The 17668-nt window shown below is 51.9% G+C and overlaps 1 protein-coding gene across 1 annotated transcript in view; it reads left to right on the plus strand.

Annotated features, from left to right (window-relative positions):
* Positions 1 to 11511: 11511 nt before the first annotated feature.
* TTLL11 (tubulin tyrosine ligase like 11) overlaps positions 11512 to 17668 on the plus strand; it is a gene marked incomplete at its 5' end in the record, with an annotated part of 187369 nt that continues 181212 nt past the window's right edge. The window contains 2 exon segments of the mRNA XM_081103361.1: positions 11512 to 11548; positions 11551 to 12182. Coding sequence (XP_080959487.1) covers positions 11512 to 11548; positions 11551 to 12182 — 669 coding nt within the window.

Consider the following 17668-nt stretch of genomic DNA (forward strand, 5'->3'; position numbering starts at 1 on the left):
AACTGCTGGGCTGGGGGCCCCGCCGCGTGCTCCGTGCCCCTCCTCCCCAGCACCCAAGGGCCTCGGGCACAAAGCCACTTGGCGGCGCTCGAGGGGGCGCGCGTGGGAGCGCGCGCGGGGGCCCGCGCCTCCGGCCAAGATGTTCCCTCTCGGCGTGATTGACAGGCTCGAGTGCCGAGAAACAAAATTGTTTATGCGCTAATGAATAAGGCCCTGATTGCAAGATCCTGTTTGGAAAATTATAGTGCGGCGGCGGCGGCGCGGCCGCGGCGGCCCAATTACAGCCCGCGCTGCATATTCATTTCGTCTCTCCTTTGCATCGAGATGAACGGGCGGCCCCGCGCCCTGCAAAGGCAACGCCAGATTTACTCCCAGGTTCCGCAGTCCTCCGCGCCATTGTCTGTCCCGCCACCTGCCTCCTGCCAGCCTGATTGCGGGCACCGGCGCGGCCCCGAGGCGCAAGGAGGGCGGCCCCGAAAGTTCGCCCTCCCCCTTCTCCTTGCGCCCCTTCTCGCTGTCCTCTCTCTGCCTTCGTCAGTCGCCTGACTCTGACTCTCCCCCTTTCTCTCTTCCCGGCTCTATTTCTCGCCCGCGTCTCTCCCTCTTTTCTCTCCCGTTTCTCCGTGTGTCTGACACACTTTCTCGGACTCTCTCTAGATCTCTATCGCCCTGCGTTCCCCTCTCAGGTCTGGGGCCTCAAGCACAGGGACTTTCAGCTCCTTCTCCCCTCCCGGCTCCAGCTGCAGAAATTCTCCAGGCTTCTGGGTCCCTGGGGAGCGGGGATGGGGGCCTGTCTGTTCTGTGGAGATAGGAGGTGGATGCCACCACCACCTTGGCCTTGAGGGTGAGGTGGCTGGGCCAGTCCCCCAAGCCAGGCTGCTTGGGAGAAAGGTTCTTCCCTGTGGCTGTATCTCCTGTCTCCCCCAGGCATCCCCCAGCACATCCTGCAGCCCAGGCACCTGGCCTGGCCAGGCTATGCTCTCTCCCACCTGGTGCCTTTGCACAGGGCTGTCATTCTCTTGCAGGCAACCCTCCTGCCCTCCAAGACCCTTCTAAGCAGCAGCAGGACAGCTCCCTCCCCTGAGCACCCTTGTTTCCAGGCAAGCCCTTCCGTTAAAACAATGGGTAGGGGCACACACACATCTTTCTCCAGGGGCTTGACCTGTGAGGCCTGGGGACTGGGGCCAAGTCAACCTGGTACCCAAACTAATACCTCCTCTGTGATATGGGGACACAGTCACCCCATCCTTGTTGCAGGGTGTTGGTGAGCAGGAGCAGATGAGAGGCTGGGAGGTGGGCCTGATGGCTCCCAGCCCACATGGGCCCCACAGGTCGGGATCAGCTGTGCCTCCAAGCCTTGGGCCTCAAGCCACAACATGTCTGCCTCTTCTCATTGGAGTCGTTGCCCTAGTCGACAGGTGCCTGCGGCCCAGGTGTGACCAACAGATCTCCTGGTGGCGCTGATGGTAATGGGGGCTTTTCAGAGGGTGAGGTTGTGCTCCTCCCTGGGGCCTCCTGGAATGACCAAGATACTTCTTGGGGTGGAATTGAGGAACTCAGATGTGCACAAAAATGGACTGCCATGTACACCAACTGTTCTAGACAAATGTCCCTATCAGAGACACACAAAATAACACACACACACACACACACACACACACACACACACCTCCCTGAGAGACCCACACCATCTGAGGCTGGTCCCAGGGGCTGCGTATGGGACAGCACTGCCATCTGGTGGCTGTTCTGGTACTCTCTTTGTCAGGCCCGGACTGGCTTCCTAGAGTCACAGCTAAGCCATAATGGGAGCACCCAGACCCAGAGAACTGGGACTCCCAGGGAGGAAAGGGCATGCAGGTGTCCCTGAAGATGAGTTTCAGTTCCCTGCCCCTATTTCCATGGACCCCAGGAGCAGATCTCACTAACAGGAGGACCATCCAGGGATGGTGAGAGGGAGGGATCTCCCCATCCTGGGAGGTATACAAGCTGAGCTGGAGCCACCTGCAGACTGTTGGCCTTTAGTGGCAGAGCTGACAACCTTGGAAGCCATCACCAGTGGATGATATATCCAGCCTCATCATACCCCACCCAGTCCAGATACCCTCCGGCTCAGTTTGTTCATTAACCATCAAATTTGAGAGCTTCTCAGCACCTGGAGCATCGGTGTGGGATGGGTGGTGGGCGATGTGGTCGCCAAGGGTGGCAAAGCCATATCTCAGGGACTTTCAAGGCCAGTCTTAGAAGCATAGACTTTACTTGGGGGTAACAGGGACCTGGGGACAGGCTCAGCCAGGGAAGTGACATGGTCAGATGGGCATGTAAGAGTCCGCTAATGAGACGAGGATGAGGGCAGGAGGGCCAGCTGGGTGACAGCAGTGGCCTGGCCAGGGCAGGGGCCTGGCGTGGGTGGTAAAAAGGATGCAGATTCCAGAGCTATTAAGGAGATTGACTCAACAGGCTTTGGTGAGGGATTGGTCTGTGGTGGGAGGGAGTGGGAGGAGGGGAGCATGACAGTGAAGTGACCTCCGGGGATATCAGTGCTGGATGGGTGTTAGGGGAGAGATGATGGGAACAATTTGAATCTGTTGATCCTGAGAGCCAAGGGCATATCATGGGGGGGGAGGGGCGGGCAGTAGGCGGGTGAAGTCAGGTCTGGTGGCATTCCCATGGGAGTTGGAAGGTTATTGGTTGATAGCAATGAATAGGTGAGGTTACACAGGCAGGGCCCTTAGAAGCCCTAAGCACTGAAAAGTTGATGGTGTTCACCCTACCTTCACTAGTCAAGAAGAAGAATGCTAAATTGTAGACTATAACATTTCATGGATTATAAAAATGCCATTATCACCAAATGGTGGGTTCATAGAAACTGACATTTTCCTCCCCCTCTTCCTGGTCTGATGGCACTCTGAGGCTAGCTGCCTGCCTGCTAGGTGATCCAGCTGCCAATCCAGGCAAGAGCAGCAAGGTCAGAGGCCCCGGAAACATCAACTGCCAGGGTCAGAGGGGAGCAAGTGTCACAGTCTGACAGGGAACAGTTGGGGAGTGTCACTTTGTTGGGGCCAAGGAAAGAGAGAATGTTAAGAAAAAGAGTGTGATCAGTCACAGAAAAGCCAGAGAGGATAAAGAGGTGAGGTCTGAGGATGTGGCAGTGGGGCGGCCAGGTAGGCCCTGATACAGACACTAGCTCAGTAACACAAAGCTGGCCCCCCCTCCGGTAGGTGTCCCTGCCTAACGGGACCAGGCTTAGGTAGGGAAACCTGGGTTCCTTGACCTTGAGGCCCTCCAGACTGAGAAACTCGGGGGGATGGGACCCCAGGGCAGGGGTTGAGGGAAGCTGGCCTGGAACGGAGAAAAGCAGACCAACCAGAACATCTATGGACCTACAGTAGTACTTCAGGGGAGCAGCTGGGCAGTCCTTTCTTTACCACAAGAGGGCAGCATAAGAACAGGTCATGTCTTGGCCCAGCATTCTTCCATCTATATTCTAAGGACTGTATTTCCAGATCCTGCTGTGTGATCTTGGGCTCCCTGGGTATCAATTTCTTTCCCTGTAAAGTGTGGCAATTGGACATCATCATGTCCTGGAACATGTTGGGGATCCCCTTCATTTCATAGGGAGAAACACAGACTTGCAAATGTGCATAGGTCCTGTGTCATTAGCATGCATATGCATATATGCACATGTACACACAAGCTGAGGCACACACTGACACATGCTCATGGGCACGCTTACAGAAACAAGCAGACAAACGGGGAGATGTGCCTTCCTTAGAGCACACCTCCAGGCCTCCCTGCATCCAGAGCAGACATGCCCCACCCCTGGGCAGTTGGGGGAGGGAACTTCAACTTCTTCTTCGAATGGAAGACATGGAACGTGTCTTGGGCCCCGTCTTGGGTAATGTTGGGAGTGTCTTTGGGTCCAGGGAGTCGTGGAGATTCTGGCAGAGGGTGAGGTGCCAGGCATGACCTACAGCTGAAGCCACCAGGCCCCATGCGTTTCCAGCACCCAGGGGCTGAGGCTGAGCTGAGGGGCCCCCAGACCTATGGACCCAGTCCTGTAGCATTAAGGACAAGTCCCCATCCTTTGGTGGCTTTGGCCTTGGCAGAGAGATGACAGGAGCCACATCATGCCCTGGGGTAAGGGTTACAGGGCCCCAGCCACCCATACAGGCAACAAGCAGACCCAGGCCAGGAACAGTGGGGATGGAACAATTAAGGATGCCTGAGCTTGCCATGGGCCTGGAGTCTTCTGGGGACACCAGGGCAGCTGTGCCCTGTAGGGAAGCTACCCAGCCCTGCCCTGCAGATAGTCCTTGGACTGAGCCAGGACTGGCTGTGGCATTGGCCTCCGAGGTATAAGGGTACCAGGCAGATCCTGGCCACAGAGGGGGCTAAGAGGGGAGGAACGCAGGCAGGCCAAAAGCTTCCCCAGCTCTCAGAAGAGAGCCAAGCTAGCTGTTGCTGGGTTCCAGAGAGTTCTGGACCCCCACTTGGGGCCTGGTGCTTTGCTCATTCAATCCTTATCAAACCTCATACCAAGTCACACTGATAATTCCTTTGGAATTTTAAAAAATTGAGATATAATTCGCCTACCATAAATGCACCATTTTAAAGTACACTAGTCAGTATTTTTGTATATTCACAGGAGGGGCTAGAGGGTCTGGTGGGCTCATCTGTCAGGCACTGAGCCCCTCTGTGCAGCCCCAGCAACTAGGAACTCATGGGAGACAGGCCAGGAAATAAGCCAGAGGGATTGGGATTGTGCAGCGGCCAGCTGGGGGAGCCCCCCTGGAGAGAGGCAGAGGGTTGGCTGCTGTCGGGTCACCACCCCAGCTGAGATGTGACTCACACCCAGGATGTGAACCCTGGTAGGGACAAGTCTCAGGGCCTTTGCATCTCAGTACTTGGGGGTAGGGAGAGGTGGCGTTGGAGGCTGCCCTCTCCTCTCTGTGTAGCGCTGAGCTAGCCCCTGCCTCTCTAGATGCCACTTCCTCATTAGGACTCTCTGCTCTAGGACAGCACTCCTGAAATTTGAAGATGGAGATAGCCATCGAGTTCCTCAAGTCTTCTCCATCACAATTTACTGAGCACTTACTTTTTGCCAACCACTGTGCCAGCATTGCCTCCTAAAACCTCCTCCACAAACCTTACGAGGAACCTGAGGCTCAGAGAGGTTAGGCTGCTGGCCCGAGGTCACACAGTAAGTATGTACTGAGATACAATTCAAACTCAGGCCTGTGTGTCTGGTGATCCAAGGACTTTTTTCCATTGCCCCATTCATCCTCCAATCCCATGGTTTTTAAGTGCCTCTGCTTCGGAATGTGTTTCAGTTTGCCTCAGTATTTTTAGGAGTCCCCCCCCCCCCACCACCTCCCAGGTTTGGTTGCAAAAGGAGGGAGCATGGAGAGGGCTGAGGTTGCTGTCAGAGAGGTCTCTTCTGCCTCCCAAATTGCCTCTGGATTCTTCCACGGAAGCCTGGCAGCTTCTCCAGGCACACCTCCCTCTCTCCCTCCCTGCAATCCCCTGGCCTCTTAAGAAGCTGGAGGAACAATCACTAATCAGCTTCCAAGAGAGAGAGACTGGGAATGAATGGAGGAGCCAACAACAGGCCTCAATTGCTGGCAGCTGGTCCCCTTCCCCAGCCGCAGCCCCAGCGCTGGCTCCTAGCTCTCCTTCTCAATTCCAGTTTCCTCCTCCTGCCTGATTTCCTCAGGTCTCTTCAGGCTTCTTCCTTAACTCAATGAAGCCACAGAGGTTAAGGGACACCTCCCCCTGCCTGAAACACCCATTCCTTCACTTACCTCCCCATGGTGAGGCCCCCAAAACGCTGATCATATTTTCATCTCTAAGCCTTTGCACACCCCACTCCTTCTGCATGGACAGCCCTCCTCCAGCTGATAAACTCCTGCTCATCTGCTAAGGTCCAGCTTACATGTCCCCTCCCAAGGGACACCTGTTACTATAGGCAATAGAGGGGGGTACTGCTTCCTGCCAAGATTGAGAGCAGCAAGGGGTCGCCTGGGTGGTGGGGCTTTGGCTTGGAGGCTGCAGGCAAGAAGAATCTTTTCTGCACTTCCCCATTCACCCTCCCTCTCTCGTTTCCCTTTCTCTGTTCTCATTTCTGACACAGGGACTCCGGCTAAATGACCTTCAAGATCCCTTCCAACATCCCATGTTGATACTCTGCCATCATCCTTTGGGGGCCAGGTGACTGTATTTATTGAGTGCCGGCCATGTTCCAGGCATGTTCTGAGCATTTTACCTGCCCTCACCCTGGAAGCTGCCAGAAGCCACTAAGCTCCCTGAGGGTCACACTACTCTCCTTCCTTTAAAGTGTGGTTCCGAGACTGGGGCCCAATACCCTGGTCCCTATTTGAGATGCATTGTGGTTGTCACGAGGGAGTTCACTAACCACTTCTGGCTTCCTCCTTCCGCACGTGGTGGGACTGCCTAGCCCTAGCTTCTCTAACTCAGAGGTTATGCTACTTGCTCTGATCAATGCTAAGTAAGCAGAACTGTCATGCATCACTTCCGAGTCAAGCTTTAAAAACAAAAAATATATGTTTGCATATAAAACCAGGTGGGAACTGTTCCATTTTATTCAGATGCTTGATGGGAACTTCTCTGCACCTCATCCTTCTTCAGCCTCGTACAAAACCGGACCGAAGGCGCCACCTGGTGGCAGCCTTTGGTTCTAACATGGCAGAAAAACCCAGCTGGAGTAAAAGCGGCCCACACCCCTCTCCCCTGAACTGTTTCTTTCCCTGGATATGGACTTGCTGTAAACGTGATAGAACAACAATTGATGAAGGTTTTTTCAATATTTTTATTGATTTCAGAGAGTAATGGAGAGGTAGAGAGAGATAGAACCATCAATGATGAGAGAGAATCATTGATTGGCTGCCTCCTGCGCGCTCCACACTAGGGTATGGAGCCTGCAACCCAGGCATATGCCGTGATTTCCTGGTTCATAGGTCAATGTTCAACCACTGATCCATGCCAGCCGGACTGTATGTTGGCATATTAGAATCCAAGCCTTTTTTCTGTACGTACTTTTCACATAGCTGAGGATTAGTGTATACATATGTTTATGTATAAATACACATTCATATATATGGACTCGATTATATTTAAACATATGTCGTATGTTTTTGTAAACAAAGTCTTGGTGTGGGAGTTAGTGTGGGTGTTGGGAGCCAGGTGCTAGTGTCAGACCACCCTGAGTTTGAATCCTGTCTTTGCCCTTACTAGCTGTGTGACGTGGGCAAGTGACTTCCCTGAGTAGCAATTTCCTTCACCATCTGTAAAATGTGGTTAATAATGGGACTTATCCCAGGCTGTTGGGAAGGTAATGACACAATGTATGCAAAATGCTTTATACAGTTCCCCAGGACAGAGAGATTTCTCACTGATAATAAATGACTATGTAAAGCTTAGTCTGCCTTTCTGATTCGTAGCAGAAATCTCTAGAAATAGGATGAGTTTCTGGGTTCAAGGGCCTCAACGATGATACAGTTTGTCAAAATTGAGAGGAAGATTTCACCAAGATCCCCAGCACCACAGCTGTTCTCATGTGGCTCTATATTCTTCCAGGCCCTGTTTACGCAGAACAATTTTAAGCATTGTAATTATAATGCTTGCACAGTTTGCTTAATATTACATTGTCAACATTTTCCTGGAGGCTAAAGCTGTCATTGGCATTTGCCATAATTTGCTTAACTATTTCCTTACTGCTGAATATCTGAGCAGTTTAATTTTTCATTCATTCATTCACTCATTCATTCATTCATACATTTGCTATATTGAATGCCTACTCTCTGCCAGGCACTGAACTAGGCATTGGAAAATGGGATCACCAAGAAGAGTACACGCCTTGCTTTTGGCATTTGGATTCTGGCCAGTGAGACAAACCATTATAAGTAAACTAGAGGCTCAGTGCATGAATTTGTGCACAGGTGGAGTCCTTCGGCCTGGCTGGCAATCAGGGCCGATTGGGCCACTGAAGGTTGGCTGGTGGAGGGAGGAACCACGGGAAGTTGGTCTGCCGCTGGAGGTTGGCTGTGGGAGCGGACTGACCACCAGGGGGAAGCTCCTGCATTGAGCATCTGCCCCCTGGTGATCAGTGGGTGTCATAGCGACCGGTCGACTGGTCGTTTGGTTGTTCGGTCACTTAGGCCTGTATATATATAGATAGACTAGTATAGACTCTATCAGCAGTGGTGTGTGCTGTGAATGAAAAGGAGACACCTACTGGTGAGACCTATTTTTAAAACATTTGTATATATTTCAGAAGTAGTCCTAGTCCCTAACTCTAATCTGCTCTTGCTCCTCAGCAGCCATAACTGAGGCTTCTCTTTGGGGAATCCCATATGGGGTTGAATTTTCCACTAACATATATTAGAGCTTCTTGATAAGCCAGAGCTTTCAAACCCCTGACACTGAGCTCAAATAGGCCTTGTTTCCTGTTCTTCCTTCCTCCAAGGCTTGTGTTTCAAACAGTCCAGCCTGCTCCCCATCCCCCATCCCCCACCCCCCACCCCCAAGGCTTATGATTATCATCATCTTAAATCTATGTGCACGGAGCCTTTTCCTCACCTTCCCTCAACACAGGGCCACCACTAGCCCTAGGATCCTTTGAGCCAATCAGTAAAGGTGCCCACTTTGGGCAGACAACGCCTTGATGGGTGAGTCTTGGCGGGCAGAGCACAAGTTGGATATTCGCTCTTGTGAGGCCTTGTGGTTCACTTGCATGACTCTATAGGGCAGCCCTGCCCACAGCCTCCGGAATGACCTCCTCGCCTACCTTCTATCTTCCTGAGTCTTACTCCATCAGTTTATGTTCTATCTCTTATGTGAAGTCAAGTCTTATCTAGCATTCTAATTCACAGTAAATCCTTCATTCCTGAAGCCCTGATTTTTGACTCTTTGCTTTATTTGGCACTTAATTGTGTACTGCCTTATGATTCCTCTTGTATCATTATTTCATCTGAAAAGGTCTGATTTAGATTGAGAAATCAGAGGTATTCTCTATAGATATGTTATTTACACGGAATGCTGAAGAAGTGGGTAGAGATCTATCGAAAGAGTGTCCCAGGCAGAGGAAGGGCGAGTGCAAAGACCTCGATGCAGAAGTTGTATTAGATATAAGGCCAAAACGAATATCTTTACCTGAAATGGCCTATGAAGGTTTGACAAATGAAGTGGAAGACAACTTACTAAGTTATGAATTCATACTACTTTATGAGGCAACCTTTGATCTAGCCCCTGGAAATGAGGCTACAGAGATTAATCGAACCAGACATATTCCTTTCCAGACTAATGGAGGAGGCTCAGATGATTTCAGTAGACAGACCCTGGTGGGAGGTTATGATGCATGTCAGTAGAAGGGTAGAGAGAGTAACTATTTCTGCCTTTGGGGACTGAGGGAAGCTTGATCAAGGAGACATCCAAGTGGAGTCTGACATAGGAGCTTCCCAGGCAGAGACACAAAGGGAGAGGAAGTCCAGGGAGTGCTCAAAGGGATGGAGGCAGGAGAGAAGAGTGATTTCAGAGCGTGCCAACCAGGAAGGGTTCGGAAAATGAACATGCTCGGACTTCATCTGTAGATAGTGGAATACGGGAGGTTCCTAAGCAGGAGAGTGGCTGGTGTGGCTGCAGTGTGGAGAATGCATAGGAGTGTGGAGTCAGGGAGACCCATGAGGAGTCTGGTACAATGACCCAGGGTAAACGCTTGAATTGGGACAATGATGATAAGAATGCATAAGAGAGGACAGATGCAAAAGACATTTTCATGTAAAATCTATAAGGCTTGGAAATGGACTGGTTTTTGGAAGGGGAGAGGGTGAGTTAAAACTTTGCAACTTTCAAACATGGATGACTGAATGAAGGTGGTGCCCCTTTGCTGAGACCAGAAATACTAGGAGGAGAGATAGGATTTTGGGGGGTAGGTTGGTGGAGAGAGACTGGGGGACTGTGAGAGCTCCTCTTTGGTACCATGGACAGCGCCAAGGTTCTCCAGAAGCCTTGAGTACAGCATGTAGGGCAGTGGTTTTGGACTCTGGCTGCCTTAAAATCAGCAGAGGAGCTAATTTAACATGCAGGCGTCCCGGCCCACACAGATGTTCTTCCTCAGCGTCTCTGGTGCTTCTGGCGTGCAGGGGCCTGCATTCTAAATAAGCACTCTTAGTAACCCAGGTGCAGGTAGGTGATGGGCTGACTGTACTTAAACACTGAAATAAAGCCCTCCCCTTGGATTGGCTTTAAAAACACCTGACAACCCAAAAGAATTGAAAGCAGGGGCCTGGGAAGATACTTGTGCGCCCGTGTTTATAGCAGCATTAGTCACAATAGCCAACAGGTGGAAACAAACCAAGTATCTTTTGACGATGGACGGAGACAATGTGGTGGATAGATACAGCGGACATTATTCAACTTTAAAATGGGAAGAAACTGTGAGACGTGCTACAGCATGGATGGACCGTGAAGGCATTGTGCTGGGTGAAATAGGCTGGTCACAGAAGGACAGACACTGTATGATTCCACCTCTATGAGGTACCTCCAGGGGTCAAGTGCATAGACAGAGAGCAGAGCAGCGGCTGCCAGGGGCTGGGGGGTGGAGAATGAGGAGTTATGGTTTAATGGGTATAGGGTTTCAATTTAAGAAGAAAAAGTTATGGACGCCCTAGCTGGCTTGGCTCAGTGGATAAAGCGTCAGCCTGCGGACTGAAGGGTCCCGGGGTTCGAATCCGGCCAAGGGCACATGCCTGGGTGGTGGGCTCGATCCCCAGTGGGGCAGGCATGGGGCAGCCGATCAATGATTCTCTCTCATCATTGATGTTCCTCTCTCTCCTCCCTTTCTCTCTGAAATCAATAAAGAAATATATTTTTAAAAAAAGAAGAAAAAGTTCTGGAAATGGATGTTGGTGATGGTTGGTGCACAGCGATGAGAATGTACTTAATGCTATTGAACTGGACACCTGAAATCGGTTCAAATGATAACCTTTTTGTTGTTTATTTGACCACAAAACCCGACATAATAGAAAAAGTAGTGGTTAATGCCCACAACTTGAGAGGGAATCTGCAGGGCTTCTCCATGGCTTCCCCACCCATAGGGAGCTCCCCGACCCTGGGAAAGGGGGCTCCCCGCTCTGGGTGGGGGCTCTCCCAGGAGCAGCAGGTGCTTCTTCACCGGAAAGCTGCTCCCTCAGGGCCTGGACTTGTCACGTCCCTCGTCGGGCTGATGGTGCAGTTCCTCACAATGGGAGAGGCTATGCCTCGTCCTTCAGACTGGCCGTCGTCCCAGGGCGTGGTGCGGGGGTGGGGCCTCTTGGTGGAGCGCTTTGCCTCTGCTCCCCAGGCCCAGGCTCGGGAGCCGCAGTGGTGCCCAACACTTTTCTACGCTGCATGTCGCCTCCAGCGGCTCGGAGCTCTGCGCCCTGGGCCGGCTTGCGGGCGCAGCTCCTCCCTTCCCCTGCCCCACGTCCCCTCTTCTCCGCTTTGCCCTCTTCCAATATGGCCGCCGCCGCCTCTGTGACCGGCCTGGTCACGTGGTGCCGCCGCCTGTGAGGTCGCAGAGGCTTGGACGGCGGCGATTGTCCCTCCCCACGCGCCGTCCAGAGGCGTCGACTGCCCTTGTCAACCGGAGCCTGAGCGATCATGGCAACGGGCTCGGGCGGGGAGCGCGTGGCAGCGGCGGCGGCAGTTCGGTCGCGGCCCGCGGCGGCGGAGCAGCGGCGGCGGCGGTGGCAGTGGCGCTGGCACCGGCCCTGAGCGCCATGCAGCGGGGCAGCTCCGAGAGGGAGCTGGCGGCCGGGTGGGAGGCGGCGGCGGCGGCGGGGCCAGTCCGCGTGGACCCTGGAGCGTCCGGGGAGCCGGAGCGCAAGGCGAGGGAGGAGGGGGCCGCGGCCCGGGCCCCGGCGCAGCCCCGCGCGGCCGAGGAGGGCGACGCCCGTCTCCTCCAGCGGCCGCCGTCCACGCCGCCCGGGTTCAGGATGAAGCCGGCGCCCGCGCGGGGCCTCGGGCCGCTCGGGAAGCCCCGGGGCAAGGGCCGAGGCGGCAAGCGGAGCCCGGGCCGCCGGTCGGACGAGTACTACTCGGTGCGGCCAGTCACCGTGGACAGCTCCAAGGCCAGGACCTCGCTGGACGCCCTGAAGATCAGCATCCGCCAGCTGCAGTGGAAGGAGGTGAGGCGGCCGCGCGCGGGGGCCGGGGCGGGGCCGGGGCGCGGGGGCGGGGGCCGGGGTGCGGGGTGGGTGGGTGGGACGAGCCCGCGGGAGCCGGCGGCCCGGGCCCGGGGTGGGCGCGCTCTCCAGTCACCCCCAGAGGCTGTCAGCCCCCGCCCGGTGAGCCGGCCTTGCCGCTGGCTCCCCTACAGCTCTGGTCCCCGGCGCTCAGCACCGGTCCCCCCACTTTGGAGACATTTGTTTATATGTCTGGCTCCTCCACTAGCTTGTGAGTCCCGGAGGCCTGGAACCCCCTCTCTTCCGCTTTTTCATCCAAGTTATATTTCTGTGGCCCTTCGCGTGTGACTTTTGCGCAGTGGAACAGTTTGTACTTTGTAGGCAGACAGACCCGGGTTCTCACCGTGCCCCGCCGCCGCTTAGCCATGTGACCTTGAGCAAGTTGCTTTGCCTTTTAAGCCTACTTCGTCCTCTGTAAAGTGAGGGTAATAATACCTATCTCACAGTTTTGTAAGTATTCTATTATTGTAGCATAGCACAAGTGTGCAATAAATACCATACTCACTTCCTCCATCACCATTATAACCACCCCCCCCCCCCATCGCCGCCGCCATCATCATCATCCTCAGTGTAGGCACCGTATTTTATGTCCCAGGGCTTGGCATGCAGCAGGTGTCAGTCAGTGGTGGATGAAAGGGTGAAGGAAGGAACGGGTTATTTGTTCCTGAACCCGTTTTTGACCCCGTGGAGGCTGGAATGAAGCACCAATGACATCCAGTCATGTCTGTTGCAGTTGGCTTAGGCCGTGGTCGCAAACTGCGGCTCTTTGGCCCCTTGAGTGTGGCTCTTCCTAAGCCTTAAGAGTACCCTAATTAAGTTAATAACAATGTACCTACCTATATAGTTTCGGTTTAAAAATTTTAGCTCTCAAAAGAAATTTCAATTGTTGTACTGTTGATATTTGGCTCTGTTGACTAATGAGTTTGCCGACCACTGGCTTAGTGGGTAAAGTCATCTGACTTTATTTGCAGCTTCTAAGAATATTTAACTTGCTTTCATGTGTGTGAGGATTGTGATTTAGGGTAGTCGAGTCTGGAGACCTAGGCCCACATGGTCTGCTGATGGGACAGGATCTGCCACAGGCAACTTGAGGACTCGGGGACTTAGCCCTGAGCTGTGGCTGTGGTAGATGTCCAGGAGCAGTTATGAAGTTGGAACATGCATAGAGATGGCCACAGAAAGGATGGATGAGGTCACAGTTTTGATGTCCCAGCAGGAAGGAGTCGTGTGATTTGGAGGGAAGTTAAGAATCAGGCAGGGCTGACTTCCAGGTAAGTAGAGGTTAGCCATTGGGGAATAACGCCAGGTGGTAGGGTCCTCAGCCTTGGGGCTTGGGATTGAGGGGAGGACTTTCAAGCCTGGGACACCTGGAGAAAGTGAGGGAGGACTCCCGGTTCTGGACAGGGTCCCAGGTTCACACCAGAGATCTGAGGACCAGAACAAGATAAAATTGTAGAACTCATCAGTGCCAGAGTCCCGATGAAGAGAGAATCCAGGGACTGTAACGAGGCCACAGCGCCAGGCAAGCTGATTGGCCCAAGCAGGGCCTGTGCGTAGCTTAGCCCCGTGGGAGAGAGAGATGTGAAGCTGGCTAGATCTTGAGAGCCAGAGCCAGATGGACTCAGAAATCAGCAGGCATACATGCCGGCCCAGGTTCATTCACTCATTCCGTAAGTGTGCTCGGTGGATGCTGGGCCCTGCGGATCAAAGATGCTTCAGATGTAAGATACTCTTGCCCTCCAGGACCTTAAAGTTCAAGGGATAAACACAAGTGAAGAAACACTGCAGTAATCACAGGGTCTTTGCTTCTGCTTCCTGCAACCCTCTTTTCCCAATTAGGTGTATTTCTGACTCTGTCACTTCAGATCTCTGATCAAATGCCACTTCCTCAGACAGGCCTTGCGTGCTGATCCCTCTGTTGACCCATGCTCTTTATTCCGCACCCCTCCCCCCCCCCCCATAGCACTAAACTCTACCTCACACTGTATTATGTACTGTTTGTTTATTGTCTGTTTCCCTCATTAGAATGTAAGCTCCATGAGGGCAGGGGTTTTATTTTATTTACCTCAGCTGCTTGGCACATAGAAGGTGCTCAATAAATCTTTATTGAATGAATGAATACGTCATGTGATGAGTGTTTCTCTCTCTTTATGTAAAGTTGTATGTGTTGTGGGAGGTGGAGGAGGGCCACTCAAGGAGGGCTTTCTGGCAGGGAGAGATGGGAGCTGAGTTCTGAGTGCTGAAAAGGAGTAGACGTTATTTAGGGACTATGGACTCCGATCCCTGGTAGAGGGAATATTTGGGCAAAGCAGAGGTGTATTTGGGGTGCTGTATGGCTCGATCATTGAGTGGGTGGCACAGTAGTGCGAGATGAGGCTGGAGAAACGGCAGGGCTCAGATAGTGTGCCACACTGTGGGATGTGGACTGTTTTTTTGGAAGGCTATGTGAGCACTACAGAATTTTACATTCTTCCATGAATTGGCTGTGATGTCTTGGCATTAAATGTTTTAGGCCTCAGTTTGTCTGTCAGTCGGATGGAGGCGGGTTGTGCTGGTTCAGTGGTTTCTAGCCTCTCTTCTGCTGCAACCACATAATGGTGGTGGTATGCTACCTGAGACCCTTGCACTGGCGAAGTCAATGGGGTGGGCAGTTTCCAGGGCACTACTGGTAACCGCCCTGTCCCCCTCGTGTGAGTAGGGATGCTCATTCTAGTATATTTTACACCATAATTCACTTACAATAGGACTTTACTATTAGATGTAAGATTAATTACGTCACGCCACTGCCTCCTATTATTCAGTGAGATTCTGAGGACGGGTGGCATCTGACTCGTGTCCCTAGTGCCCAGCCCAGTGAGGGTTTTCAGTGAATACTCACCAAATGACTGAATGAAATACTTGCAAAGGAGCCCATATCTCATCTGAACCTAGAATGTAGAGTTTGAAAAGTGCCAGACTAGGTAAGCTTTAAAGTTTCTTCCAGCTTTAAACCCTGACTATGGCATTCTTAGTACCGGCTACAAAGTTGACTTCATGACAAGTAGCCTGTATGTAAACCAGGTCCTAACAAGGTGCCAGCACATGAGCTCTCCAGGCCTCGGTGTCCCATCTGTTCCAGGGTGATGTTGGATAAGATCATCTCTCACACTCAGCACTGACATTCTAGCAGCAGGAACATCTACGGGGGGCTGCCGTGCAAGGAACTGAGCCAGTGTTCCTTGCATGACATACTGTGCGACTGCTGCAGGATTGAGGGTGCCCAGCTGGCCAGCTTTGGCAGGTAGTGAGTGGGTATCCCAGGCAAGAAATAAGGTCATAAATACCAACCAGGGTGAAAGTTCTGTCTCCTCTTTTGAGTGCATAGTGAGGGGCTACATGACACAGTCCCCTTAGCAGGGCAGCACCCAGTCAGCATGTGAATTCCCACATTTGCTCAGCTACAGGGCACAATCTCTCTTCCTCCTTTACTTTTCTTCATTCCACGTTCATTTAACAACAACAACAACAACTGTAACAAACCCTTGTATACCTCTCACCCTGTCGGACATTTTTCTGAGTGTTTTACATGCATACAAGGATTTCATTCTCCCAACACCCCAATATAGTAAACACCCGATTGTCTCCCTCTTACAGAGGAGGAAGTTGAGTGCACAGAGGTTAACCTATCTAAGGTCACACAGCTGGTAAGTGGCAGAGCCAGCATTTGAAACAGGTATTTCATTTGACGCCAGCCGTCAGTTCTCTTTTCCCCCTGCTCCCTTCTGGCTCTCTGTCTGCAGACCTGGCTTAGGGGTTGCAGATACAGATGTGACTGGGATTCATTCCTTGCCCTCCAGCAGTGCCCAGGGCAATCTAGTCCAGGGACAGACATAGCCACAGACTATTACAATCTAGTCTGGGAGTTGAGTGGGTAAAGGGCATTTCATACAGGGTAGGAACAAAAGCAAGGAGTACGGATCAGGTTTTATATGTAGGATGGGATGCTGGCAGCTTAGGGAGCATGTGGGAGAGTGGCGAGGGAGGGAGAAGGAGCCGATCACAGAGGATGCTGAAAGGCTGTACCAAGAAGCTCGCGCTTCTGCCTGGGTGTGGTCACAGGTTCTTTCCACATACAGCCCGGGCTTCCCTTGCCCACTCTCAGTCCCAAGTGAACCACGCCAAGTGATGATTCCATTTCAGTCATGTCCACTCTGGTCAGGTCTAATTCAACTGTGCCCATAGCCTTAAAATTTGTTTGAAAAGAAAAATCACATATGTTAGCTCTGTGAACTTGGAGATAAGATGTAAGTTTATTGTAGAATAGGAAAATCATGTTTACAGGGTCACTACTGAAGTTACAACATGAGAGAGAGGGATGGTTTCTGGATCATGGTAGATGATCAAGAAATATTTACAAAATTGTATGGTCTACTTCCAGTCACGTGAGCTTCTCTCTTCATCTCCTGTATATTCTTTTGTGGTTTCCACACACTCATTAAAGAAAACCTTAGGGAGAAGGCGCCTCAGAGAATAGATGCCACTGTCGTCGTGAGCTGCCCTCCCTGGAGATGTAGGTTGTGTATATGGGCACAGTGGTGCCATGGACACCGGCTAATGTGGATGAGAGATTTGATAGAGGGACCTTTGTTGTAATAGTTTGCAAAAGTCCTGTCCCAAGATCTATTACCGTGTGAGCTCTTTGTTTCAGAGACTCCAAACCATGAGGACAGTGACCATGTTTCTCTATTCCAAATGGGCTGACACCTCTCCTTCTGCATCACAGCACCTCGTGCCTTGCTGCCTCAGCTGCTGTTTGTGTACACATTTGTTTCCCTGGGTGTGTTTGAACCATTGTCTAGTAAATTTTATAAATGCCTCTTGAGCCCTTAGCAGGCATTTCTGATGGTGCCTTCTCTTCTCCCATCTGCTTCTGTGTCATCTGAATAAAGCCTTTTCATCCTTAATGGAGCTGGAAGAAGAGGGTGGTTTCCCGCCCCCGCCCCCCTGCCCGCCCCACCCCCCCTCTCCCGCCATGCCATCATCCCCAGGTGTAGTGTTACTTTTCCAGGGATTCCTTTAGTCCTCTGCCTTGGACTCTTATGAAGGCCAGCTTCCATATTGCTCTTTATGCTGGTAGGGAGATTTTATTTCTCTTTGTGTTGGAACTATGAATTATTGGAATTTAAGAAAGCAACAGTGGAAAACTTTCTGGATGTCTGAGGTTATTTACAAATTCCTTTGTTCAATTTCCCAAAACAATATGTGCTTATAAAAACATATGCAGTTCACAAGTATATAAAATAAAAAACAAAATCCCTGCTCCCCACTCTCCATTCCCCTCCCTTCTTCCCCACCATTTCTCCTTGGACGCAACACCCGGATTACAGTTCGGTATGTTTCTTTTTCTTTTTTTTTAAAATTAAATCTTTATTGTTCAGATTATTACAATT

The sequence above is a fragment of the Myotis nattereri genome (genome assembly GCF_964212035.1).
Source record: "Myotis nattereri genome assembly, chromosome: 12".
Lineage (NCBI taxonomy): Eukaryota > Metazoa > Chordata > Mammalia > Chiroptera > Vespertilionidae > Myotis > Myotis nattereri.